General features: G+C 44.8%; 1 protein-coding gene across 6 annotated transcripts in view; it reads left to right on the forward strand.

The window, feature by feature from the left end:
• Positions 1-27296, forward strand: part of CACNA1A (calcium voltage-gated channel subunit alpha1 A) — a 469601-nt gene that overhangs the window by 364722 nt on the left and 77583 nt on the right. For 5 of the 6 annotated variants that reach the window (XM_073587383.1, XM_073587379.1, XM_073587378.1 and 2 more), the window contains exons 38-43: positions 18590-18695; positions 19517-19624; positions 21054-21154; positions 23568-23674; positions 24708-24846; positions 24934-25047. In XM_073587383.1, the coding sequence (XP_073443484.1) occupies positions 18590-18695; positions 19517-19624; positions 21054-21154; positions 23568-23674; positions 24708-24846; positions 24934-25047 (675 nt within the window). Of the gene's footprint in view, positions 1-8830; positions 15492-18589; positions 18696-19516; positions 19625-21053; positions 21155-23567; positions 23675-24707; positions 24847-24933; positions 25048-27296 lie in introns of those variants that run through there. The other variant, XM_073587384.1, reaches the window with a different exon arrangement.

Raw genomic sequence — 27296 nt, forward strand, 5'->3', positions numbered from 1 at the left:
TTATATGTCTTGTACTCATACTGTAACTATACTGTTACTCACACCTTACATTATGTCTTGTATTCATACTATAACTATACTGTTACTCACACCTTACATTATATATGTCTTGTATTCATACTATAACTATACTGTTACTTACACCTTACATTATGTCTTGTATTCATATTATAACTATACTGTTACTCACACCTTACATTATATATGTCTTGTATTCATACTATAACTATACTGTTACTCACACCTTACATTATGTTTTGTATTAGTACTATAACTATACTGTTACTTACACCTTACATTATATTCTGTATTTTTTGGACTATAAGATACACTGGACCATAAGACGCACCCCAAGTTTTCAGAAGGAATATAGGGAAAAAAATGTGTCAAACGGGGGTCCGTCTTACAGTCCGAATTCAGCTTACCCTGGGGAGATCAGCAGAGCTGTTGGAGCGGTGTCACAGGAGATGTTCGGCGATATGACTCCCATCCCAGACTGGTGAGGCAAGTGCGGTGGCCTCCGGGAAATCCCATCCCAGGCTGGTGAGGCAGGTTCGGCAGTGGTGCACGGGGCTCCGTCGGCATCTTGTGAAAGCCCGGAGGCCCCGCATATCCACTGCTGCGATGCGGTGGAGTCTGGGTAAATGGCCACCAGGGGTGGCGCATGCTCAGATTGAGATCTCGGTAACAAGATCTCGTCCCAAGATGTCGGGACAAGATCTCGTTGCCGAGATCTCAGTCTGAGCATGAAATGCCCCCCGGCGGCCATTTTCCCGGAGGCCACCGCATCGCAGAAATGGATGTGCGGGGCCGCCAGGCTTTCACAAAATGCTGACAAAGCCCCCCGCACCACCGCTGAACCTGCCGCACCAGCCTGGGAAGGGAGTGTGATCATCGTCCGGCAGTGTTGGACCGGGATCGCCGCAGAATCGCCCGACTCCTGCTGCTGCCAAAGTATTTGTAAGTATATTCCGATTATAAGACGCACCCCCAGTTTCCTCCAAAAATTTTTGGGAAAAAAGTACATCTTATAGTCTGAAAAATACGGTATGTCTTGTATTACTCTAACTATACTGTTACTCATACCTCACATTATGTCTTGTATTAATACCATAACTATACTGCTGCTTACCTTACATTCTATGTCTTGTATTAATACTATAACTATACTGTTACTTACACCTTACATTCTATGTCTTGTATTAATACTATAACTATACTGTTACTTACACCTTATATTCTATGTCTTGTATTAATACTATAACTATACTGTTACTTACACCTTACATTCTATGTCTTGTATTAATACTATAACTATACTGTTACTTACACCTTACATTGTCTTGTATTAATGCTATAACTATATTGTTACTCACACCTTACATTATACAGTGGGTACGGAAAGTATTCAGACCCCTTTACATTTTTCACTCTTTGTTTCATTGCAGACATGTGGTAAATTCAAAAGAGTTCATTTTTTTCTCATTAAAGAGAATCTGTCACCTCATTTCAGCTTATCAGATAAAAAATATCATTGTATTGAGTGTTTTCTATACATTTCCCACCCAGTTTTGAATTCCTCTGACTCCCCATGCATCTCCCAAAAATACCTTTTTTCTTTCACCTGCGCTGTATGTAAATTAGTTGGGTCTGGTCCGATGGGCGGTGTTTTTGCTCCTTCCCTCCACCCCTCCTTGGCTGTACCCCTCCTCCAATATTTCAGGTAATTTCCATAGTTCTCGTCCATATTTTGCGCGTGCGCATTGCAATCTCCACTCACGCGTGCGCAGTATGCTTTGCCCAACTGCGGGCAAAGCCAGAAAAAAGTACGGTAGTTTGCATGCTCCAGAAGTACTATGTCCCGGAAGTATTTCACTGCCATTTCTGTGTTCCGGGACATAGTTCACCGGCGCATGCGCACTAATGCTTTTTGACTTTGCCCGCAGTTGGTCAAAGCATACTGCGCATGGGCGAGTGGAGATTGCAGTGCTCACGCACGAAATATGGACGAGAACTACGGAAATTACCTGAAATATTGCGTACAGTGGCCAAGGAGGGGTGGAGGGAAGGAGCAAAAACACCGCCCATTGGACCGGACCCAACTAATTAATTTACATACAGCGCGGGTGAAAGAAAAAAGGTATTTTTGGGTGATACATGGGGAGTTAGGGGAATTCAAAACTAGGTGGGAAATGTATAGAAAACACTCAATAGACTGATATTTTTATCTGATAAGCTGAAAATGAGGTGACAGATTCCCTTTAATGTACATTCTGCACCCCATCTTGACTGAAAAATAAAACAGAAATGTAGAAATTTTTGCAAATTTGTTAAAAATGAAAAACTGAAATATTACATGGTCATAAGTATTCAGACCCTTTCCTCAGCATTGAATAGAAACACCCTTTTGAGCTAGTACAGCCATGAGTCTTCTTGGGAATGATGTAACAAGTTTTTCACACCTGGATTTGGGGATCCTCTGCCATTCTTCCTTGCAGATTCTCTCCAGTTCCGTCAGGTTGGATGGTGAACGTTGGTGGACAGCCATTTTCAGGTCTCTCCAGAGATGCTCAATTGGGTTTAAGTCAGGGCTCTGGCTGGGCCAGTCAAGAAAGGTCACAGAGTTGTTCTGAAGCCACTCCTTTGTTATTTTAGCTGTGTGCTTAGTGTCATTGTCTTGTTGGAAGGTGAACCTTCAGCCAAGTCTGAGGTCCAGAGCACTCTGGAAGAGGTTTTCATCCAGGATATCTCTGTACTTGGCTGCATTCATGTTTCCTTCAATTGCAACCAGTCGTCCTGTCCCTGCAGCTGAAAAACACCCCCATAGCATGATGCTGCCGCCACCATGTTTCACTGTTGGGATTGTATTGGGCAGGTGATGAGTAGTGCCTGGTTTTCTCCACACATACTGCTTAGATTTATCACCAGAAAGTTCTATCTTCATCTCATCAGACCAGAGAATCTTATTTCTCATAGAGTACCGTTACACTTAAAAATGCACCAGCGATCCCGACAACGATATGACCTTGTCAGGATTGCTGGTGCATCACTACATGATCGCTAGTGAGCTGCCAAACAGGCAGCTTCACCAGCGATCAGCACCAGCGAGGACGCTGGTATCTAAGGTAAATATCGCGTCACTTAGTTACCCGATGTGTACCTTAGAAACCTGCGTGCTCGTGCCGGGAGCTGCGAGCACGCAGGTTTCTAAGGTACACATCGGGTAACTAAGTGACGCACGCCGCTTAGTAACCTGATATTTACCTTAGATACCAGCTCCCAGCGCCTGCTTAGAGCGCTGGGAGCCTCGCTGATCGTTGGCTCCCGCTGCCACACGCAGCGATGCGCGCTGGCCAGCGGGAGAGCAACGATGAAAAAATGGCCCAGGACGATGCTGCACGATCAGCAATATCCGGCTGGGGGGCCGGTCGCTGATCCCCGCCACACACAGCGACCTCTCTGGCGAGATCGCTGTGGTGTGACAAAATCAGCGATCTCGCTAGAGTGTGACGGGGCCTTTAGTCTGGGAATCCTTCATGTGTTTTTTTTAGCAAACTCTATGCGGGCTTTCTTATGTCTTGCACTGAGGAGAGGCTTCCATCGGGCCACTCTGCCATAAAGGCCCGACTGGTGGAGGGCTGCAGTGATAGTTGACTTTGTGGAACTTTCTCCCATCTCCCTACTGCATCTGTGGAGCTCAACCTCAGTGATCTTGAGGTTCTTCTTTACCTCTCTCTCCAAGGTTCTTCTCCCACGATTGCTCATTTTGGCTAGACGGCCAGGTCTAGGAAGACTTCTGGTGGTTCCAAGCGTCTTCCATTTAAGGATTATGGAGGCCACTATGCTCTTAGGAACCTTGAGTACTGCAGAAATTCTTTTGTAACCTTGTCCAGATCTGTGCCTTGCCACAATTCTGTCTCTGAGCTCCTTCGCCAGTTCCTTTGACCTCATGATTCTCATTTGGTGTGACATGCACTGTGAGCTGCGAGGTCTTATATAGACAGGTGTGTGCCTTTACCAGTCAAGTCCTATCAGTTTAATTAAATGCAGCTGGACTCCAATGAAAGTGTAGAACCATCTAAAGGAGGATCACAAGGAAATGGACAGCATGTGACTTAAATATGAGTGTCTGAGCAAAGGGTCTGAATACTTATGACCATGTGATATTTCAGTTTTTCTTTTTTAATAAATTTTCAAATATTTCTACATTTGTTTTTTTCAGTCAAGATGGGGTGCAGAGTGTACATTAATGAAAAAAAAAACTATACAGAGTGAAAAATTTAAAGGGGTCTGAATACTTTCCGTTCCCACTGTATATGTCTTGTATTAATACTATAACTATACTGTTACATACACATTACATTATGTCTAGTATTAATACTATAAATATACTGTTCCTCACACCTTTCATTATATATGTCCTGTTTCTAAACTAAACCTATGCTCAGCCTTACTTTATATATGTCCTATATTTACACTTTACATTATGATCAACATCAGTGTTTCCCAAAATTCAGTCCTCGCGGGCCCCAACAGATCAAGATTTCAGGATTTGATTAATATTGCACAGGTGATGGAATTATTATAATGGCATTAGGAATTGCCACAGGTTCGCTCACTAATGCGATACTAAGGAAATCCTGAAAACATGAACTGTTGGGGGGCCATGAGTACAGAAGTTTGGGAACCCCTGGTCTACTTTATACCTACTTTACAGCCATACTTTGTTTCCTATATTTCCACTACATCCATACTATTGTATTTTTTACCTCGTGAGGATACAGTGAAGCCTCTTTGTGACAACCATCCAAAAATGCATTGGGAAATGCTCTTCTAAGGGGTAGTCTTCTGAAAGAAGATGGCCACAATGCATAATGTTTGGTGGAAATCTGTTACTTATTTCCTCTACAGTGTAATGTCAATACAGGATTGCATATTACGCCTATGTAATATCAGGATGGCTCGCATGTTCACCAGAGTAAAAGGCATCTGCTGGTTTGTGTATGACAAGTCTGATAATTATAATATTATTTTCTGAGGAAGGGAAAGTGGGTGAATGCGACCTGTCACAAGTAGTGACTAAAACATGAGCAAACTTAGGCTATGTGCATACGCAGATTTTGGTCCTGCGGATTTTTCTGCGCGGATTTGTAAAAATCCGCAGGTAAAATCTCAGGTCAAAAGACATGCGAATTAGCCTGCGGTTTAGCCCTGCGGTTTCACACCTCTACAGTGGAGAAGGTGTGAAACCGCAGCGGAATCCGCACAAAGAATTGACATGCTGTGGATTTGAACGCGCGGAAAAATCCGCAGCATGTGCACAGTGTTTTTCAGTTTACCATTGAAAACAATGGTACTGTACAACGCACCTAAATCGGCTGCGGACCCGCAGAGCCTGAAACGCTGTGGATCCGCAGCAGAATCCGCACCGTGTGCCCATAGCCTAAAGATGGCAACTTACTTTTCATAGCCCATAATGTTGCCTTGCGGTATACATTTCATTTTTACAATAGTGGCAAACATTAGAGCCTTCCACTGGCTATGGGAATCATCCCAGGAATTACCATGAAGCAGTCTGCTCAGAGGCCCAGAGATGGGTTATGGTTCTGCTGGTATACATGTAGTTACTCTCCTACCTTACCCTAGTGAGCTGTACTAACTATAAACTATTCAGCCTTAATTATAATGTATTAACGCTCATTGTACTTGCAACGTAGAAAATAATCTGATATTAAAACTTTATGGGGTAATCCGGGGAGGCAAAAAATGTTTGTATTGTCTCTGCCCTCATGAACTATACAGTGGGGCAAAAAAGTATTTAGTCAGTCAGCAATAGTGCAAGTTCCACCACTTAAAAAGATGAGAGGCATCTGTAATTTACATCATAGGTAGACCTCAACTATGGGAGACAAACTGAGAAAAAAAAATCCAGAAAATCACATTGTCTGTTTTTTTTTCATTTTATTTGCATATTATGGTCGAAAATAAGTATTTGGTCAGAAACAAAATTTCATCTCAATACTTTGTGATATATCCTTTGTTGGCATGACAGAGGTCAAACGTTTTCTGTAAGTCTTCACAAGGTTGCCACACACTGTTGTTGGTATGTTGGCCCATTCCTCCATGCAGATCTCCTCTAGAGCAGTGATGTTTTTGGCTTTTCGCTTGGCAACACGGACTTTCAACTCCCTCCAAAGGTTTTCTATAGGGTTGAGATCTGGAGACTGGCTAGGCCACTCCAGGACCTTGAAATGCTTCTTACGAAGCCACTCCTTCGTTGCCCTGGCGGTGTGCTTTGGATCATTGTCATGTTGAAAGACCCAGCCACGTTTCATCTTCAATGCCCTTGCTGATGGAAGGAGGTTTGCACTCAAAATCTCACGATACATGGCCCCATTCATTCTTTCATGTACCCGGATCAGTCGTCCTGGCCCCTTTGCAGAGAAACAGCCCCAAAGCATGATGTTTCCACCACCATGCTTTACAGTAGGTATGGTGTTTGATGGATGCAACTCAGTATTCTTTTTCCTCCAAACACGACAAGTTGTGTTTCTACCAAACAGTTCCAGTTTGGTTTCATCAGACCATAGGACATTCTCCCAAAACTCCTCTGGATCATCCAAATGCTCTCTAGCAAACTTCAGACGGGCCCGGACATGTACAGGCTTAAGCAGTGGGACACGTCTGGCACTGCAGGATCTGAGTCCATGGTGGCGTAGTGTGTTACTTATGGTAGGCCTTGTTACATTGGTCCCAGCTTTCTGCAGTTCATTCACTAGGTCCCCCCGCGTGGTTCTGGGATTTTTGCTCACCGTTCTTGTGATCATTCTGACCCCACGGGGTGGGATTTTGCGTGGAGCACCAGATCGAGGGAGATTATCAGTGGTCTTGTATGTCTTCCATTTTCTAATTATTGCTCCCACAGTTGATTTCTTCACTCCAAGCTGGTTGGCTATTGCAGATTCAGTCTTCCCAGCCTGGTGCAGGGCTACAATTTTGTTTCTGGTGTCCTTTGACAGCTCTTTGGTCTTCACCATAGTGGAGTTTGGAGTCAGACTGTTTGAGGGTGTGCACAGGTGTCTTTTTATACTGATAACAAGTTTAAACAGGTGCCATTACTACAGGTAATGAGTGGAGGAAAGAGGAGACTCTTAAAGAAGAAGTTACAGGTCTGTGAGAGCCAGAAATCTTGATTGCTTGTTTCTGACCAAATACTTATTTTCCACCATAATATGCAAATAAAATGAAAAAAAAACAGACAATGTGATTTTCTGGATTTTTTTTTTTTTCTTCGTTTGTCTCCCATAGTTGAGGTCTACCTATGATGTAAATTACAGACGCCTCTCATCTTTTTAAGTGGTGGAACTTGCACTATTGCTGACTGACTAAATACTTTTTTGCCCCACTGTATATCAGGGCCAGCTGCCCAACGGGCATTCACCGGCAGCAGAGAAGGGGCTTGTCTGGAAGTCCGGAGCCCGGGACAGCCAACGATGGCGGGGTGCAGTGGATGGGAAGCGGTGCTAGCGATGCTGTAGGAGCTAGTCGCTCACAAGAGGATGCAGATAGGACCTGCGGTCACGTGACCGTGGGTCAAATGAGGTGGGCGGAGCCTAGCGCCGCTGTTAGAGCTGACAGAGCGGGGCTGCTGCAGCTCCTGGGGGGGAAACGCTGAAGGGAGAGAGGCTATAAAAAGCCTTCCAGGACCCAGAAAGAGGCCATCCGGATTAACCCTGAAACCACCTAATCCGAGAACCCAGTAAACCATGAAAGTACCCCCTCTCAACGGGGGGGGCCTCTGGACCCCTGGTTTCTCAGGATTCCAAGCATGGTATGCCCGAACCAGACGGTGAGCGTGTACCAATCTGACCGGACCTCCGGACCGCACCCCCTCCAATGTACCAGATACTGTAAAGACCCCTGAACCCGCCGGGAGTCTACAATATGTTGTACCTCGAATTCAATATGTCCATCGATCAAGACCGGGGAGGGAATGGAACCTGGATCTTCTACCACCGATCCCACGGGTTTGAGCAAGGATCTATGGAACACGTTATGGAGTTTTAGAGAAGGGGGAGCTGAAGACGATACGCTACCGGTTAATCACCTTGATGATCTCATAGGGACCTATGAATTTTGGCCCCAGTTTGGCGGAGGGCAATGACTTATGTTTCCGCATAGAGAGCCAAACTTTGTCCCCATATTGCAATATCAGACCAGGGTCCCTTTTTTTTTATCCGCAAAACGCTTATAATTCTCCTGAGCCCTGGAAATATTTAAATAGACTATTGACCATAGCTCCCTGATTCGGTTGACACAGTCCTCAGCCCCTGGACAACACGAATCTAATCGTGAGAACTTACCAAAATGAGGGTTCAACCCATAATTGTCACGCGGCGGCTGCCGCGCACTCCTTCCCTTACCTCCCTCCGGCCCCGGCTCACCCGCTCCCCGGTGGTCTCCTCGCTTCGGCGCCGGCCGCTGCGGGCCTCGGCGCGGTCTCCCCCGGTCATCCTTCCTCGGCCGGCGACCACCTCCGTCCGGCCCTCTGGATCGCGCCTGGTGCGTGCCCCCGCTCCTCCTCCCCGGCGGGCGCGTCTCCACTCTATGGCCGGGCGCGCGCTCTCCTCCACCTGAGGACGCGCGCCTCCTCCTCCTCCAACTGGAGGTCATGACCCGGAAGCCCTCCCACTTCCTATATCAGGCCGCCTCCTCCTCCGGGCGATGCCTGACTATCACTAGACCCTGCTAGTGACTCTGGCCCGCTCTCCTTGTGCTTCCCAGCTCCCTGTCTGTGCGTTTACTCATTCCTCCTTGTTCTCTCTCCTAGGTTCTGTGTCTCCAGGCCTTGCCCGTTACCCCTGTGTCTCCAAGCCGTGCCGTCACTCCTGTGTCTCCAAGCCGTGCCGTCACTCCTGTGTCTCCAAGCCGTGCCGTCTGTCCAGTGCATCCCATCCGGATCTACCTGTCTGTCCGCTTATACGTCCCCTGGGTACCAGCTGCCGTGGTGATAGTTACCCGCGGGCTTGCCCCATACACTCCCTGTATAGGGGGTGGTCCACCTGGTCAGCTCGCCCTCGGGAGGTTCGTTTCCACGGTCTAGTGGGTCCACCCCAGGAGTACCTTACAATAATTAATAAAAAATGGTACCGGTAGATTGATTTATGCAGTTGTTGAAGGCGAACTCCGCTAACGGCAGGGCATCACACCAGTCGCTTTGCAAGGTAGCAGTCAAGCATCGAAAAATGTCTTCAACGACTGGTTAGTACGCTCCATTTGCCCGTTAGTCTCAGGGTGATAAGCTGAGGAAAAAAACAAAGATATCCCCAACCTTTTGCAAAATGCACACCAAAACCACAAATTGTGCCCCCCTGTCAGATACAATATTCATAGATACCTCAAGCAACCGTACAACCTGTGAGAGGAAATGCCTAGCGAGGGTCTCTGCTGATGGTAGACTTGCCATAGTTACAAAATGCGCTAACTAAAACCTGTCTACAATAACCCAGATTACTGTGTTATCCCGGGATGATGGAAGGTTTGTAATGAAGTCCATGGACAAGTGGGTCCATGGTCTTCCCGGAACTGGCAAAGGCACCAATTTCCTGGCCGGCCGGCAATGAGAGCTCTTAGAACGGGCACACACCCCACATGCGACATGTTTCTTTATATCTGAAGCCATTAAAGGCCACCAAAAGACTCTCGCTACCGCTTTTCGCGTGGCTGAAATGCCTGGGTGAGCACTCAATTTTGAATCATGGAACTCCCATAGAAGCTTGTTGCACAAATGCTGAGGAACAAACAATTTATTTTCAGGTTTGGACCTTGGAGCTAAAGATTGGGCCTCGATAATCTCCTGCTCCAATTCCAACGATACTTCAGCTATGATACTGGGTTCAAGAATAGAGGACGGCAGATCGGGGACAGACAGCGGCTCAAAACTACGTGACAACGCATCAGCCTTCACGCTGGATGAAAAGTTATCGAGAATTGAAATCTGGAAAAGAAAAGGGACCAACGGGCCTGTCTGGGAGTCAGTCTTTTGGCAGATTTAATATATAAGTTTTTATGGTCGGTGATGACTGTGATGGGGTGAGCCACCCCCTCCAAAAACAATGCCTCCTTTCCTCAAATTCCAGCTTGATTGCTAGGAGTTCTCTATTACCTACGTTATAATTTTTCTCAGCCTGAGAAATTTTTTTTGAGAAATAGGCGCAAGGCTTGAGATTAGTCAAAGAAGCAGGTCCTTGCGAGAACACAGCCCCCACCCCCACCTCTGAAGCATCAACTTCAACCACAAAAGGCTTGGATGAGTCAGGTTGCACCAGAACAGGAGCAAACGTGAAACAGTTTTTCAATGTTAGGAAAGATTGCTTAGCTAACGAGGACCAGTTTCTGACATCTGCCCCTTTACAGGTGAGGTCTGTGAGGGGCTTTACTATCTGTGAAAAACCTTTGATAAAAGAGCGATAGTAATTCACGAATCCCAAGAAGCACTGGAGTCCCCTAAGGTCCTGAGGCTGGACCCACTCCTTAATACTTTAAACCTTCTTGGGATCCATTCGAGACCCCTGTGGAGAGATTATAAGACCCAAAAATGATAATTCCTGAATGAAAAACGAACATTTCTCCAGCTTCACAAATAATTCATTTTCTCTGAGTCTTTGAAACACCATTTTAACATGCGATAAATGAGAATGTCTGTCAGTGGAATATATCAGGATATCATCCAGGTAGATTACCACAAAGCGACCAATAAGGTCCGAAAAAACCACATTGATGAAATTTTGAAAAACAGCTGGAGCATTGGTGAGACCGAATGGCATCACCAAGTTCTCAAATAACCCCTCTGATGTCAGAAAAACTGTTTTCCACTCATCCCCTTCCCGTATTCTTATCAAATTATATGCCCCTCTAAGGTCCAATTTCGAAAACCACTTGGTCCCAGAGAGCTGATTTCAGAGATCTGGAATCAGAGGCAAGGGGGTATGTGTTCTTGACTGTGATTTTATTAAGTTCTCGAAAGTCGAGGCGGGGCATAGGTCGCCATCTTTTTTCTTAACAAATAAAAACCCTGCCGCTACTGGGGACACAGAAGGTCTTATATGCCCCATATGAAGACTCTCCGTGATATACTGCTTCATAGTGAGGTGCTCAGGGTCTGACAAATTAAATAAACGGGCCTTGAGCAATTTGGCTCCAGGAATAAGGTCAATAGCACAGTCAAATGGCCTATGCGGGGGTAACTCCTCAGCCTCACTTTCAGAAAACACGTCCTCAAAGTCCTTTAGGTACTCCGGAAAACCCTCCAGACCAACAGAAGACACAGAGACAGGTTTTGCAAGTTCCACACAAAAAAACAGGTTTATGGCAACAATCAACACATTTGGTTCCCCAGTTAACAATCTCCCCTATTTCCCAGTCAATCACCGGGTTGTGGCATTGAAGCCACGGCATGCCTAACACCAGCCCTGCGGGCAGTTTGTCCATGGCAAAACATTCTATCTCCTTCTTGTGGGAAGAACCTATTTGTAAAGAAAATCTTTCTGAAATGTAAAGAATCCCTGTTCGGGTAAGAGTCGATGGCAACAACTGTAAGTGGTGTGTCCAGCCTGACTGTCCCTATCTTGTGTTGGGAGACGACACAGGAGCTGACCAGGTTGAGAGATGAATCACTGTCCACCGATGCTGTACAGAAAAAACGTTAATTGTCTACCAACAGTTCCACCTTTAACAAGACTTTAGGACATGAGAAAAAAAGTACCTGAAGGTCTGGGCAGCCTCCTCGACTACTACCCAGACCTAGTCGTTTCCCGTCGTCTTAGAAGATGACGGACAGGAGGGGCAATCCTTCTCCAATGTCGGGGCACCCTACAATCGAAACAGAGTTGCTTTTCCCGGAGACGTTTTCCCTCTTTTTCTTTAAGCGAGGTGACGCCAATCTCCATGGGCACAGGAGTGAACTCAGTCTCTTTGCTGCCAGAAAATAGTGATGTTTCACACTGCATAACACCCCGGGCTCGTAACGTGTGGTCAATTCGTATGGCCTGGGTCATGACGTCCTCCAAGGTGTCAGATGGAGGATGAAGGGCCAGAGCGTCCTGGAGGCGTTCGGACAACCCTCTGCGAAATAACCCTCGAAGGGCGGCATCATCCCAGGACACCTCTGCGGCCCACCGTCGGAACTCCGAATAGAACCACTCAGCTGAATGTTTACCCTGCCGAACATTCATAACCATGTCCTCAGCCATACGGACCCTGTCAGGTTCATCATAGATGCCAGGTTCATCATAGATGGGCTTCAAAAAAGGCATCAACAGTCATCCTCTCAGGAGCAGAAGAAGAAAGAGAAAAGGCCCAAGCTTGTGGAGCCCCCCCGAAGTAGGGAAATGATGACCCCCACCCTCTGGAATTCGGCCCCAGAAGAACGAGGCCTCAGGGAGAAAAAAAAAAGTTTACACCCTTCCATGAAGGCTCTGAACTCCTTTTTATCCCCTGAGAAGGGATCGGGCAGTTTTACCGGAGATTCGGGAGGCACTAATGACAAATCCCTACCCCCAGTACCCAGAGTCCCCGTGGCGACAGTCCCCTGTACGGTATCCACCAGCTACTGCTGGGTATGGGCCATCATGCGCTGCTCAACATTTAATTTCTGGAACATTTGCGTCAGATGTTTCACCTGATCCGCTAATGCCTGCATGGGATCCATGGAGCTAACTCTCCTTCCCCTCTCCCCTGAGAGAAAAAAAATCTGTAACGGTCGTTTATAATATCAGGGCCAGCTGCCCAACGGGCACTCACCGGCGGGAGAGAAGGGGCTTGTCTGGAAGTCCGGAGCCTGGGACAGCCAGTGATGGCGGGGTGCAGTGGATGGGAGCGGTGCTAGCGATGCTGTATGAGCTAGCCGCTCACAAGAGGAGGCAGATAGGAACTGCAGTCACGTGTCCGCGGGTCAGAGGAGGTGGGTGGAGCCTAGCGCCGCTGTTAGAACTGACAGAGCGGGGCTGCTGCGGCTTCGGGGGGGAAACGCTGAAGGGAGAGAGGACCTCAGGGAGGCTAAAGGGGCGACGGAGATTGGTCACAAACAAGCCAAGGTCATACACGAACAGGACGGCGTGGTACACAGGGGCAATCAAATAGAATAGTCAGGAAGTAGCGAGAGATCGAATAACCAGAGAGGGCAGTAGACGGTACAGAAACGGCAGGCAGAAATCACACCAGGGACAGAACCAGATCAAGAACCAGACAAACAGACAGTAGCACAGGCACAAAGTACAGGCACAGCAGGGTCAGACACACTCAGCCAAGGGTCAGAGTATAAACGACAAAAGACAGCCTCACAATGAGGCTTTAAAAAGCCTCTCAGGACCCAGAAAGAGGCCATCTGGATTAACCCTGAAACCACCTAATCTGAGAACTCAGTAAACTATGACACTATATAGATGAGATGCCCAATGCACTTTAATTATCTTTATAACCCTTGTAATTCTGTGTGACAGCACCTGCTCCTCACTGCTCACCCATTCTCATCTGGGACGTTACGATACACAACAGTGTATTGCTCCCCTAGGGAGTAACAGCCAGCCTGAGAAGAGGATCTCTAAAGAGATATAGCTATTTTCAAGCGAGTGGCTGACAGAATGAAGCTGTACACTGCTGCAATGTCCCAGACAGAGGGGTGAGCAGTGAGGAGCAGCACCTGTCACATCAGTCCCCTGAGTGTCTCCTTCTCTTCACTGCTACTAGCAGAGAGTAGGCCACACCCCCTCAACTTGGTCTGCTCCTCACTGCTCACCCCTCCATCTGAGACTTTACAGCAGTGTGCAGCTCCATGCTATTATCAGCCAGTCCCTGATAATAGCTGTATATCTGTAGAGAACAAGGAGCAGGCTATGCCTTCTCTTCTCAGGCTGGCTGAAACTCACAGCGGGAGCTGCGCACTGCTGTGTTACGTAATGTCCCAGATGGAGGGGTGAGCAGTGAGGAGCAGCTTCTCTCACACAGAATCACAACGGTTATAAAGATAATAAACGTACACGTGGCATCACAACTTCATAGTGTATGAGGACAGGGACACTACAAAAATTTATCTCCCTGGAGTACCCCTTTATGTTTATTTACCTAATGAATATGACAGGCAAGCAATATCATTTATCTTACTACATATTTTTGTTGTATTGATTATACTCATTATTTATTAAAGATTGTGGTACTGCGTGTAACCCCTTTATTCACCTTAGAGTTAAGGACCAGTCAGAAAAGCTATACATAAGTCGATCACCGGCCGTTTAAACTGGCCGTCAAGAACTAAAGGGAACAAAATGATCATTCCCCCTGTCTCCATACAGCATTGTGTTGTCAGCTTCTGTTTCAAGGGGGATTACCTTGAAATGTTTTCCCACATTTCTACAAACACTTGTTGGCCGAATATCTACTTGTATAAATGGGCCTTCTGTAACTGCATAAAAAAACCCTCCATATGCAGAAGTGAAAAAATTACCGTGGCTTTCTTCACCTACTAAAAAGTCATTTGAACTATTGAACTGGTAAAACTAGTAAATTAATGTTAGAGTACATGTACACAACAATGATTCTTCTCATATTATTAATTGGGTAAAGTTGCAAAAACAAGCTACTTAGCAATGTAATTAAAAGTCCTCGGTTCTCAAGAACGTAGATTTCTTTTTTTTGTAAACTACTCAGGGCCTTGGTTACCAGCCGACTCTGCAGTCTCAGAGGTGGCAGGTCCCCTAGGCAAGAAGTGTGAGCATGCTGTGAAGTTGGTCAGGTCACTTCTTAATTTAGCCATCCTCAGGGACCCTGTGCTGCCTAGACTAGCAGCATTGAAGAGCACACATTTCATGTGAACCTACCAGCATAGCCACAGTGAAGACTGGTACCTATGTACACAAAGTTGTATCAAGTGGGGACATGCATACATGACTGCCACTTCATATACCCCCACCAACCATTCCTATCCAGGTGGAATTGGATCAACGGGGCTCCAGGGGATCAACCTCTAACAGTCTTATGGATGATTAATAATTGTTGATGATTCAAAACCCTTGTAAGACCTAAAATATCTGCTGTGACAATAGACACTACTCACGGACAAGCCTTGAGGCAGGATAGTCAAATGTTGCAGGGTCAGATACCAAGAGAGCAAGTAGTAAGCTAAGGGGAAAGACGAAAAAGTAGTCAGGTCATGGTTCAATGTCAGAATACCAGTAAGATAGCAGATCAAAGCAAAAGGACTAGGCAAACAGATGGTCAGAACGACGTACAAGGTCAAGCAGTAATAGTACCAACAGTTCAGCAGGCCCCTGCACTAGACTGGACAACTGAGCTGTCAATCAAAATACCAACAGCTCAGCATGCCCCTGCCCTGGATTGGATGCCTGAGCTGTCAGTCACTGCATCCAAGACACACTGAGCAGAGAATCATGACATCTGCATTTGAAAAAGATAAAAGAACAAGAGAAAGTCCAGCATTTTAAAAAGAAAAATCTGATGAATATATATATATATATATATATATATATATATATATATGCTAAAAAAAACCAAATGAAAATCACACTTCCTTTACCCATGGTCCTATGCCCTGGCCATGATGGTCACGTCACACAAACTGACAGCAACTTCACTACTCACATGTAGCCGCAGGACTATTGGTTGTCATACCGTAGGGGTTGTTCCATCAAAGTAAATTGTACAACCAGGCAACAATTGAGACTGAACGTGAAGAATAAAATAATAAGAAATTTATATACACAAATTTTGTGTTTATAGCTTAAAGGAAATTTGTGAAAAAGATTTTATTATCGAAGCAGGTGTATGGCGGTATGGGACCTGGCACAATAAAATTGATACTTGTTTTGTAGCAATCCGATGTGCCAGAGCTGAAATATTGAGCTTTGAAGCTACATGTAAATGTATCGATGTACTCTGAGTGCAAAGTGGTATCATTCATATTGTTGTACTAGGACCTATACCGCTATACCACTTCTTTCAGTATTATTTACCAAATTGGGCAGAAAAATAAATTGCAGTGTAACATACAATATATCCTAGATGTAAGAAGACTCCACTATAATCTATCAATAAAAATAATGATTCTTTATTAATTTGTGAAATCTAAAGTTTGGTATGATCATTCCTATTTAGCCATGTAAATGCTGCTGTCAGTTACTGACATTGGCCTTTAAGTGGTCAAATCCCAGTGGGTTGTCTTTTCCACTTCCAATTTTACTCCACACCCACACGATGGTCACTGGACGCCGATCAGCTGCAGCTGAGCACCTGTTGAAAGCCTACGTTGCCCCCATCGTTTTGCTCCTGCCAAAGGCTAAGCTTCATAGGAGACCATGAGTTTTACTACAATACTGAATTACTGTAGTGCATTGTACAAAATATCACAGGTTGAAGTCCCCTGGGGCATTAAATAGTAAAATGAACACTTATATAAAAAAAAAAGTTTTTAAAAGTATAAAAAAAAAAAAAAGCATTTCCCTTTCACCCATTCACAAATAAACAAAATACAAAAAAAATAAGCATATTCAAGATGGCTGTATTTGTAACAGTCCTATCTAACCAATTAAAGTGGTTGGCCACTACTGTTTTATTAGGCCTACAATATCTAATTGGTAAGGGATTCGACATCCGTCGGCCCTTGCCAATAAGCAGACAATGGCTGGAAGTTTTCGGATGCTGCCGGAGTACAGCAGTTGTCATTTTTATACTGGCAGTGTCTGGTTACTGCAGATCCACCAAATGATCAGGGTGTCTGGATATGTAGTACCTGGCCGCGGCCATCAATAAAAATTTAGTGGCCTACCCCTTTAAATAAACATCCTAAAAAAAAAAAAAAAATCGCTGTCACATCTAGTGACTGTAGACTGTTCGTTTCAGCCTGGAAAACCCCTTTAATATAAGAAAACCCATGGCACTCCTAAGTTGCATTGAAGACAATGACAGTTACAGTTGTATCAGCATGTCATGTTCAAGGGCACCACACGTTACAAGAAGGCCAAAAATTTGCTCAGTCCGGGCCTTGGTTAGGAGTAGTATAGCTGTCTGCCTCTGCTCCACGACTCTGCTCCTAACAAGCAACGCCACGGTCTTTCCTATATCATTGTTGAGATACCCATCCTACTACTGAGCGACACCATTCACCCGGAGTGCCAAACATGCAACATAGGCATATGACTATCCCATGGTAGCATAGCCAGACCTACCTATAAACTGCAAGATCTATATAGGACAACTTTGTAGATATTTGCCTTTTGCCATTAGTTCTTTCAAACACTAGTCCTGTGTTGATGACACAGATTGTCCTCAGGCCACTAGATGCGGTATCGTCTAATATATAAAGCTTCAGAGCCTCTGGTTCCATATTCCATATTGTCTGTGCATACGTGGTCCTGAGAATTTATGTTTGGACTATTATTGTAATTACATCTATCTATCTCGGCTGTAGGGGTAATGGATCTTTGTGCATCCTTAACTATAGCGCTGCTATGTCCCATACTAGTATACTTCATACCTATACCGTACGATTGTGTCTCCCTGAGCAGGACTACTTTACTTTAAGAGACATCATCCTATGGGCTAGTCCCTCTTGATAATCCCCTCCATGCCATCTAAGGACTATGCCCCATCTGTCTTTCTTACCTTGTGTGGAGCTCGGGGGAATTTGCTAATGTTGTGTGGCCAGAATCTCTCATGGCTTATTTGGGAGCTTCTCTTACCTTGTTTAACTCTTTGACTAATACAATAAGTTTCACAGCTTTGTTTGTGAATGTATTTCTTTTTTTTTCTCTCTTTTTACTCCCTCTCTCCCTTTCTCACCCTTCTCCTCCTCTTCGTCTCACCTATCTCGCCTTCCTCCCTCTCCCAGCCGCCCTCTCTCCCCTGTGCTCCCCCTATGTAGGAATTCTAGCTCTATTGAAGGGATTGCATGGGGGAATCCCTGCACGTTGCACGCCACGATTCTGCATGACGCATGCTCCAGGTTGGCCTGTGTACTCGCCTGCCTATCTTGGCTGTTCATTGTTTGAAGAATACTACACTACCAGAATGGCGGGTGGGAGAGATGAGCAATCATCTCTATTTTCCCTTGTTCACTCTGGTGGTGGAGCATTGTATTATCTATGGTGTCTGTAGACCAGGACTCTGAGGCTCAGGGGATATAATCACAGGAATGCACAGAACTGAACTAACGATGACAGGGTTTGCCCTATAAATAGACTAGCTTATATATTATATATATATGACGAAGTCCATAATCGTGTAAATTAGTTATGAAATGGACTTAGAGAATGGGTAATTGTCAGTGCTCAGAGCCTGGATATCTGAGCTTTGCACCCAGCCAGATGGGTGGATTCCCACCTAAATAATCTGAGCTTTTTTGGGACGCCATCACTAGCCCGGGGTCAATCTTATTCCACCTCAATGTTATGTTTTATGGCATATATAGGACAAGTAGTTTTGTACATTATCAGAGCCTCTGAGTCCTGGATATAGGTATATAAAGTATTGCAGGTTCAGTTGGACCAGTAAGTTCACACTGTTTTCTGGGTCCTTGCAGCGGTTGCTTAGAATGGACCTCCCTGTGGCCGATGATAACAGTGTACATTTCAACTCAACTCTCATGGCTCTTATACGTACCGCGCTGGATATCAAGATTGCAAAAGGTAAGATCTGCACCTACGTACAATTACATACACAAGGAATTTATCAATGAAGAGAGAAGTTGTAATGTGATCATCTCATTATAAGATGTTAAAGGAATCACTCTCTCTGGCAGCGGTTGATGTAGGTATAGGCAGAGGTAGCTTGGTACAAATAGGATGTTTTATTGCAGTCCATAAATTTTCAGAAGAAAGAAAATAAACAGTCTTTCTCCAACATAAAGATAGAAATAAACAAAACAGTCCATACAGCACTATGACCTCACTCTTTCAGATAAATACAAAGTTTTCTTAAAGGTCAGCCTCAGACCAAGATTGACCAACACATACAGGTCTTTTCATCTCTCCACACACAGACCCCTGTGGAGCGGCTCAGCTGCCCTTTTATATCAGCTGTACCTCCTGGATTGGAGGATGAGAGCGACCAGTCCCACCCAGTTCTTCCAGTCGTTCCTAAAACCAGGACCCAAAATCTGGGCCCATTAAAAACCCTCTCAGCACTATAAATGCTGGAGCCTTCTTACCCTTGTTTTACATTAGGGAGGCTATCCATGTCTATGATACTTATCTCCCATCCAGGATCTTGCCAGCTGCTTCCTTACATACAATAGCCACAGCTCAATGAAAGACAGACAATCGATAAATCCCTAGGCACACAGTAGGCTGCACTATGCTGTCACCTGATAGTGTCCTAAAGGCAAAGGGCAAGTGACTTTACTGACACTTTGTAGGAAGATAAAATGTGGAAAAAAAAAAAGCATACCGTTGCATTAAACTGAATCAATGGACTTGATATAACTGATCTTTCCCATATTTTTTTTCAGGGGGTGCTGACAAACACCAAATGGACAATGAGCTCAGAAAGGAGATGATGGCCATTTGGCCCAATCTGTCTCAGAAAACACTGGACCTGTTGGTGACACCACATAAATGTAAGAGAAGTATTGGGGATTGGGGGGGATTCACTTTGCTCAATTTATAAGCTGAAAATCAGAAAAAGTTGCAAAATTTGGGGTATAGGAAGCAGGGCGAGTTTCATACTTTTCCAGAATCTCTGCAAGTAATTTCTACATTTCCTCCATTGCCTGTCTCAACGTACAGTATATGGGACAGCAGTGGGATGACATTCGACTGCATTTCGATGTTTTACATGCACCCATAGACTTTTATGGATGTGTGAGCAAAGTCTCGCTGACAATCGCAGCATGAGAAAATAATTACTGATCTGTTCTGCCCCATAGTATAACATTGGGCCAAGTGCTATGCTATAAAAAACATGGCATAGCAGTCGGTCGTGTTATACGCCAGTGTGAAGCCGGCCTTAAAAATGGCTACAAAAACAAAAATTGTTGCAAACTGCTGAATGTGAATACAGCCTAATGCAGGAAACTCCCTATCAAGTGAACATCCTACATGAATGTATTAGTGTCCCCCATTACTTATATTACAGCTTTCCCTTAAAGGGCATTTACACTGGCTGATTATCGCTCAGCTTCTAACATTAACAACCCATCGTTCCAGATAGTTGTGTAATGTGAATGAGTTGAGAGTAGAGTTGAGCGAATACGGTATGTTTGTAAATGATCACCGAATCTGATTTTACCATATTCGTGCCATATTAGTACCCTATTTGTGCCGAATTTATGCTTGAGGATCGTTTCCGAACATATTCGATCATTTCTACTCACGTTGATTCCAATGGGGTTCGGCTGTGCTCAGCGAATATTGCAGATTCAGTATTCGCTGGCGATCGGAACCCGAACCGAATATTGAAAAATTCGCTCAACTCTAATTGAGAGACTGAACCATGTGTCCATAAACGCTTGTCCATCGTGCATAGAATCGTTTAACTGAGCTACAAAATTCTCTTTCATCTTTCGAAAATGGCGTAATGTGAATGGAGATTGTTCTCTGGTTCAGTGATTGGTCGGAAAATCAAGTCCTATATATGCTCGTCTTTCAGTGATTGGTTCATTGTGTTCTGATGCGATAGTTCAGTAACATATGGAGCATTGTAAGGAGAACATATCTGTGTCATATTGTTCATTGACATTATTGCAAATGCTTCATACAAAACTGTGCAATTGACAAATGAACATTTTACTGCTAATTCAAGAGCATTTTCTATTGTACATAATCACCAAAAATGTTTATACATTAATTCAGATTGTCTGTGTGAACACGGTGCACGATATTCGATGTAACGATTGCAATTCTTGTCCTCTATAAACACTTGTCTGACACCATTTGCTGGTCGTGACTTATGATCGCATCGTTCATACGATTAACTGCTTGTGAGAATGAATCCATAGTCTTCATCTTGTTTACCCCAGTTTTCTGTCGTGTCTTTTATTCTCTCAGCTACTGACCTCACTGTGGGCAAGATTTATGCAGCCATGATGATCATGGAGTATTACAGACAGAGCAAAGCAAAACGGCTGCAAGCCCTGCAAGAGGAACAGGTAACAGGAAAACAAAGATTTCATAGAAAGATCTGCTAAAACTTTTGGACACTGTTAAAGAAACAGGAAAACATTACTAATTCTAAATTAGTCAAAGGCTATGTGCACTAAGGCAAGTCTTACTATCGAGCCCTTACACCCCACTGTGCTGATACTCATACAGGAGCTGAGCAATTCTGCCTTCTGAATAGTACTGTCACCGATCGATGGGGGTCTCAGGTCCAATAAATATCAAATGTAAAGGGTCTCAGAGCGAAAAATCATATGAAAAAAACTTAAAACGATGCTTTATTATTAAAAGACCAAAAGGTCACACCACAAAGTGAACAGAACAAAACAACAACGTGTCCAATTAATCCCCAAATACAAAAAACATGTAATGGGGGTTCCTAGGAGTCCCTATTTACGTCTAATGCTCAATCCTTCCTTGCCGCGGAGGTTGGCACCCTAGGGGGAACGTTGTGGCGCCCCCGCTCAACGGTGGCTGTCCCTATGGACCCTGATGAACCCTACAGCCACTAGGGATCCCTTCCCCGGTACTAAAGGGGCCCCTATCATTAGACAGAGATCAACTATAGTAAGGAGGACCCTAATCCCCAAAAAAATTAAAATCAAAGGAACACATTAATGTACTGGCATTAAGGTGATGGCATCTCAGTGACATGAGTCACATAGATACAACAGATACATCGGATAAATTCCACAGCAAATAGAGTATCCAATATCATTCATATGAGGTTAGATCAAAATGGCACAAAAAATGCAAACTCCACAAATGATCAATCGCTCAATAGCCAAAGATTTGCATGCATAGTGACAATAAACATGCCACCTGACTAGAGATACAGTGCCAATAAATACATAATCAAAACACTCAGTGATCAATGCTGCAGATACTCATCATGTCAAACGCCTTCTGCCTTATTTTATAGTTACCGCCACAGCGTTCGCCAGCTTCATAGCGTCCGGAGCTGGCGAACGCTGTGGCGGTAACTATAAAATAAGGGTTATCATGCCAGCACATCTACTATACCACATCAGGACACTATTTTTACTGAGACCGGCCCTCCTGATGAGCCCAGATGGGGCGAAACGCGTCGAGGCGCTTCACGTACATGGCAGAAGGCGTTTGACATGATGAGTATCTGCAGCATTGATCACTGAGTGTTTTGATTATGTATTTATTGGCACTGTATCTCTAGTCAGGTGGCATGTTTATTGTCACTATGCATGCAAATCTTTGGCTATTGAGCGATTGATCATTTGTGGAGTTTGCATTTTTTGTGCCATTTTGATCTAACCTCATATGAATGATATTGGATACTCTATTTGCTGTGGAATTTATCCGATGTATCTGTTGTATCTATGTGACTCATGTCACTGAGATGCCATCACCTTAATGCCAGTACATTAATGTGTTCCTTTGATTTTAATTTTTTTGGGGATTAGGGTCCTCCTTACTATAGTTGATCTCTGTCTAATGATAGGGGCCCCTTTAGTACCGGGGAAGGGATCCCTAGTGGCTGTAGGGTTCATCAGGGTCCATAGGGACAGCCACCGTTGAGCGGGGGCGCCACAACGTTCCCCCTAGGGTGCCAACCTCCGCGGCAAGGAAGGATTGAGCATTAGACGTAAATAGGGACTCCTAGGAACCCCCATTACATGTTTTTTGTATTTGGGGATTAATTGGACACGTTGTTGTTTTGTTCTGTTCACTTTGTGGTGTGACCTTTTGGTCTTTTAATAATAAAGCATCGTTTTAAGGTTTTTTCATATGATTTTTGGGTCTCAGGTCCACCAACAAAGTTCTACAACATGTAAAAAATTATTTGCAAAGTGTATTTATACTTTAAAATAAAACTAAAAAAAAACTTTGAAACATCCTTTCCTCTTATCCCATAACAACATAAATATATATTTTTTCTATATAGCTCCATCAGTTCTACAGCGCTTTCCACATACAGTATCATCACCAATCAAGTCAGTGATGTAGGCGCTCCTGCTGACACTGAGTGTATAGGTCACCAACTTGATTTCTGATGAGTTCACAGCACTGGTGAAGTGGCAGAAACACTCACTCCTGTGATAACACAGATAGGGAAATGTGTTACCTTAGAAATTGGCATCTGTGTGTCCTCGTTGTGTCATCTGTACACTCACTCATCATAGGTGACTTATGCATTCCCCCTTGGCACAGAAACTTTTTTTTTTAACACATCCAATTGTGGAACTTTTTATTATTCCAAGTTGTATTAATTAAAATGTATTTTGTTCATGGCACAATCCCCTGTAAGAGGTTAAGACTATACACAACCTGATTGTCCCATATGGCTACAAATGTTCACTTTTACATATACTTTATCTTTTTACTGTTTATTTTACCCTTTTCTTTATTTAACTATGACTTTCCCAGAACCGAACACCTCTAATGTTCCAAAGGATGGAGCCTCCCTCACCCACACAAGATGGTCCAATGGGATTAAATCCTCTGATGACTTCTCAGGAGCCAGGGGGAGATATGTAAGTCCTACATAAAATTTCATGACTTTATACAAGCACCGTATGTGTTATTAATGGATATTGGAAATCACTGACGCATTTTCTTGAGCGAGACAGTATCTTATTGACACGACTGCACAGCAGAGCAGTGTCCTGTATAGTAGTACATAGGTTTTGAAACAGAACAATGTTCACAGAGGAAGTATAACACAGACAAGATGTCAGGGATTGGCCTTTCTCTTTGTTGTATTGGGTTTTTATATCCTTTATCACCCAAAAGCAACATATTTTGACATGATTAATTGACATTAATTGGCTACCCAGACTCATCTTCTTAATAGAAGTCTCTAATATTAATTTGTCAGCACGTCTGATATACGCTAACTCATTGACATATATGGCTTCCAAACTTTACATCACATCATAACAGCATCGCCTCTAGGCACCACTCGTAGGTAAGAGGACAGATAATTCATTTTTGGTCCTTAATTAGGGGAGACGTGACTGAAGATGCATACAAACTGCGAGATAATCGTGAATGAGCGTTTTTAATAACACGTTTAACAATTATCTTGCTGTGTAAACAGGCTGCCGATCACCCGATAGACCAGCAAACCGCTTGTCAGGTGAAACAATCTTTTAGTCATCGTTCTTGGCGGTACATTGTCCTATATAAATAGGACTCGCAATGTCAAGAACTATGGCAGCCTGTGCGCAGTAAGCGACCTATTACAGATTTATTTAAGATTGCTCAATGCGCAAAGCTTACTTTGGTCTGGTTGTGTAAACTGGCCATTAAACTAACGCCGATTGATAAAAGTTTACCGAATGGCGGATGTATCGTAAATGGACCTTTAGGAAATGGAGAAACAAATGGGTTAATTCTGTGCTGCCATGTAGGAGGGATGAAGAACGTCAGTCCGAGTATACGTGGTTTATTTGTCAACGCGTTTTGAAGTATATGATCTTCTTCAGGACAACCAAGATTACGATGTCCTGAAGAAGTTTATAAACTTCAAACCATTTTGATGATACTTGAATGTTGGTATTTAAGGGGTATTCCTGAGGGTGGCATGAAGGAAAGCCAGTCCTGGATGACACAGAGAGCACAGCAAATGTTCCAGAAGACAGGAACCTGGAGTCCAGAGAGGGCGAGGGTCCAGGACAACACCAACAGCTGGCCGGACTCACAGGTCTGGAAAGTGTCATTCCTCTCATCCCGTCAAACATACACTTTTTGTGGGGATATACATCCTATATACTTCTTTCTTACCTTTTAGTTAGTAGAAATGACAGAGATGAATCGAGATGGTTACTCTGACAGCGAGCAGTACCTTGTGATGGAAGGACATGGGAGAGCAGCTTCTATGCCAAGACTACCTGCTGACAACCAGGTGAGTGCTCTGCCTGTGGCGATAACATGACCGGCTCACCATCAAACTACCATGGATCATACTCAGCGTTGTAGTTAAACAACAGCTAGTGTGCTTCTGGATCCATGAACGCAACTAATAAATCAGTGGTTTCTCCAAATTCACCACAAAATGCCACTATACCCAACTAGTGCAGCCTCAGAATTATTCCCCTCTGTTGTAATATGTCTTGTTTGCACACGGCCTGTTATTCATTCATGTTTTGTATCTGAGTTTTAACAGTGCTTGGTACCATACAAGCGTCTGCCGTCCATTGCAATGTTAATCACTGACTGCGCAGGAGGGGCTCAGTGATGATTACAGTGAAGCACAGCGGGGGCTCGGTGAAGATTGCAGTGAAGCACAGCGGGGGCTCGGTGAAGATTGCAGTGAAGCACAGCGGGGGGCTCGGTGAAGATTACAGTGAAGCACAGCGGGGGCTCGATGATGATTACAAGGAATCACAGCGGGGGCTCACTGATGATTACAATGAAGCACAGCGGGGGCTCAGTGATGATTACAATGAATCACAGCGGGGGCTCACTGATGATTACAGTGAAGCACAGCGGGGGCTCGGTGAAGATTGCAGTGAAGCACAGCGGGGGCTCGGTGAAGATTGCAGTGAAGCACAGCGGGGGCTCGGTGATGATTACAGTGAAGCACAGCGGGGGCTCACTGATTACAATGAAGCACAGTGGGGGCTCGGTGATGATTACAATGAATCACAGCGGGGGCTCACTGATGATTACAGTGAAGCACAGCGGGGGCTCGGTGATGATTACAGTGAAGCACAGCGGGGGCTTGGTGATGTCTACAGTGAAGCACAGAAGGGCTCGGTGATGATTACAGTGAAGCACAGCGGGGGCTCACTGATGATTACAGTGAAGCACAGCGGGGGCTCACTGATGATTACAGTGAAGCACAGCGGGGGCTTGGTGATGTCTACAGTGAAGCACAGAAGGGCTCGGTGATGATTACAGTGAAGCACAGCGGGGGCTCACTGATGATTACAGTGAAGCACAGCGGGGGCTCGGTGATGATTACAGTGAAGCATAGCGGGGGCTCGGTGATGATTACAGTGAAGCACAGCGGGGGCTCGGTGATGATTACAGTGAAGCACAGCGGGGGCTCGGTGATGATTACAGTGAAGCACAGTTTGGGCTCGGTGATGATTACAGTGAAGCACAGCGGGGGCTCGGTGATGATTACAGTGAAGCACAGCCGGGGCTCACTGATGATTACAGTGAAGCACAGCGGGGGCTCAGTGATGATTACAGTGAAGCATAGCGGGGGCTCGGTGATGATTACAGTGAAGCACAGCGGGGGCTCGGTGATGATTACAGTGACGCACAGTTTGGGCTCGGTGATGACTACAGTGAAGCACAGCTTGGGCTCGGTGATGATTACAGTGAAGCACAGCTTGGGCTCGGTAATGAATACAGTGAACCACAGCAGGGGCTCGGTGATGATTACAGTGAAGCACAGCAGGGGCTCGGTGATGATTATAGGGAAGCACAGCGGGAGATCGGTGATGATTACAGTGAAGCACAGTGAGGGCTCGGCGATGATTACAGTGAATCACAGCATGGGCTCGGTGATGATTACAGTGAATCACAGCATGGGCTCGGTGATGATTGCAGTGAAGCACAGCGGGGGCTCAGTGATGATTACAGTGAAGCACAGCGGGGGCTCGGTGATGATTACAGTGAAGCACAGCTTGGGCTCGGTAATGATTACAGTGAAGCACAGCAGGGACTCGGTGATTATAGGGAAGCACAGCAGGCACTCGGTGATGATTATAGGGAAGCACAGCGGGGGATTGGTGATGATTACAGTGAAGCACAGTGAGGGCTCGGCGATGATTACAGTGAAGCACAGCGGGGGATTGGTGATGATTACAGTGAAGCACAGTGAGGGCTCGGCGATGATTACAGTGAAGCACAGCATGGGCTCGGTGATGATTACAGTGAAGCACAGTGAGGGGTCGGCGATGATTACAGTGAAGCATAGCGGGTGCTCAGTGATGCCCTGGGGCTGCTTTCTTTTCCAGAGGGGCTTTTCTAAGTACTCAAGTCGCTAGTCTTGAAAGGGTGAATAATTCTGAGACGGCAGGAGTCAGTGAAAGTGACATGTTGTGGTGACTTTGAAGAAACTAGTTGTCAGATTAGATATGTTCAGCTATTTCCATTGTTTGCGCTTGACTAGCATATTGAAAATAGAAGAAATAGAAG

This window comes from Dendrobates tinctorius, unplaced genomic scaffold (genome assembly GCF_039654945.1).
Source record: "Dendrobates tinctorius isolate UK_male_01 unplaced genomic scaffold, ASM3965494v1 ptg000099l, whole genome shotgun sequence".
Taxonomy (NCBI): Eukaryota; Metazoa; Chordata; class Amphibia; order Anura; family Dendrobatidae; genus Dendrobates; species Dendrobates tinctorius.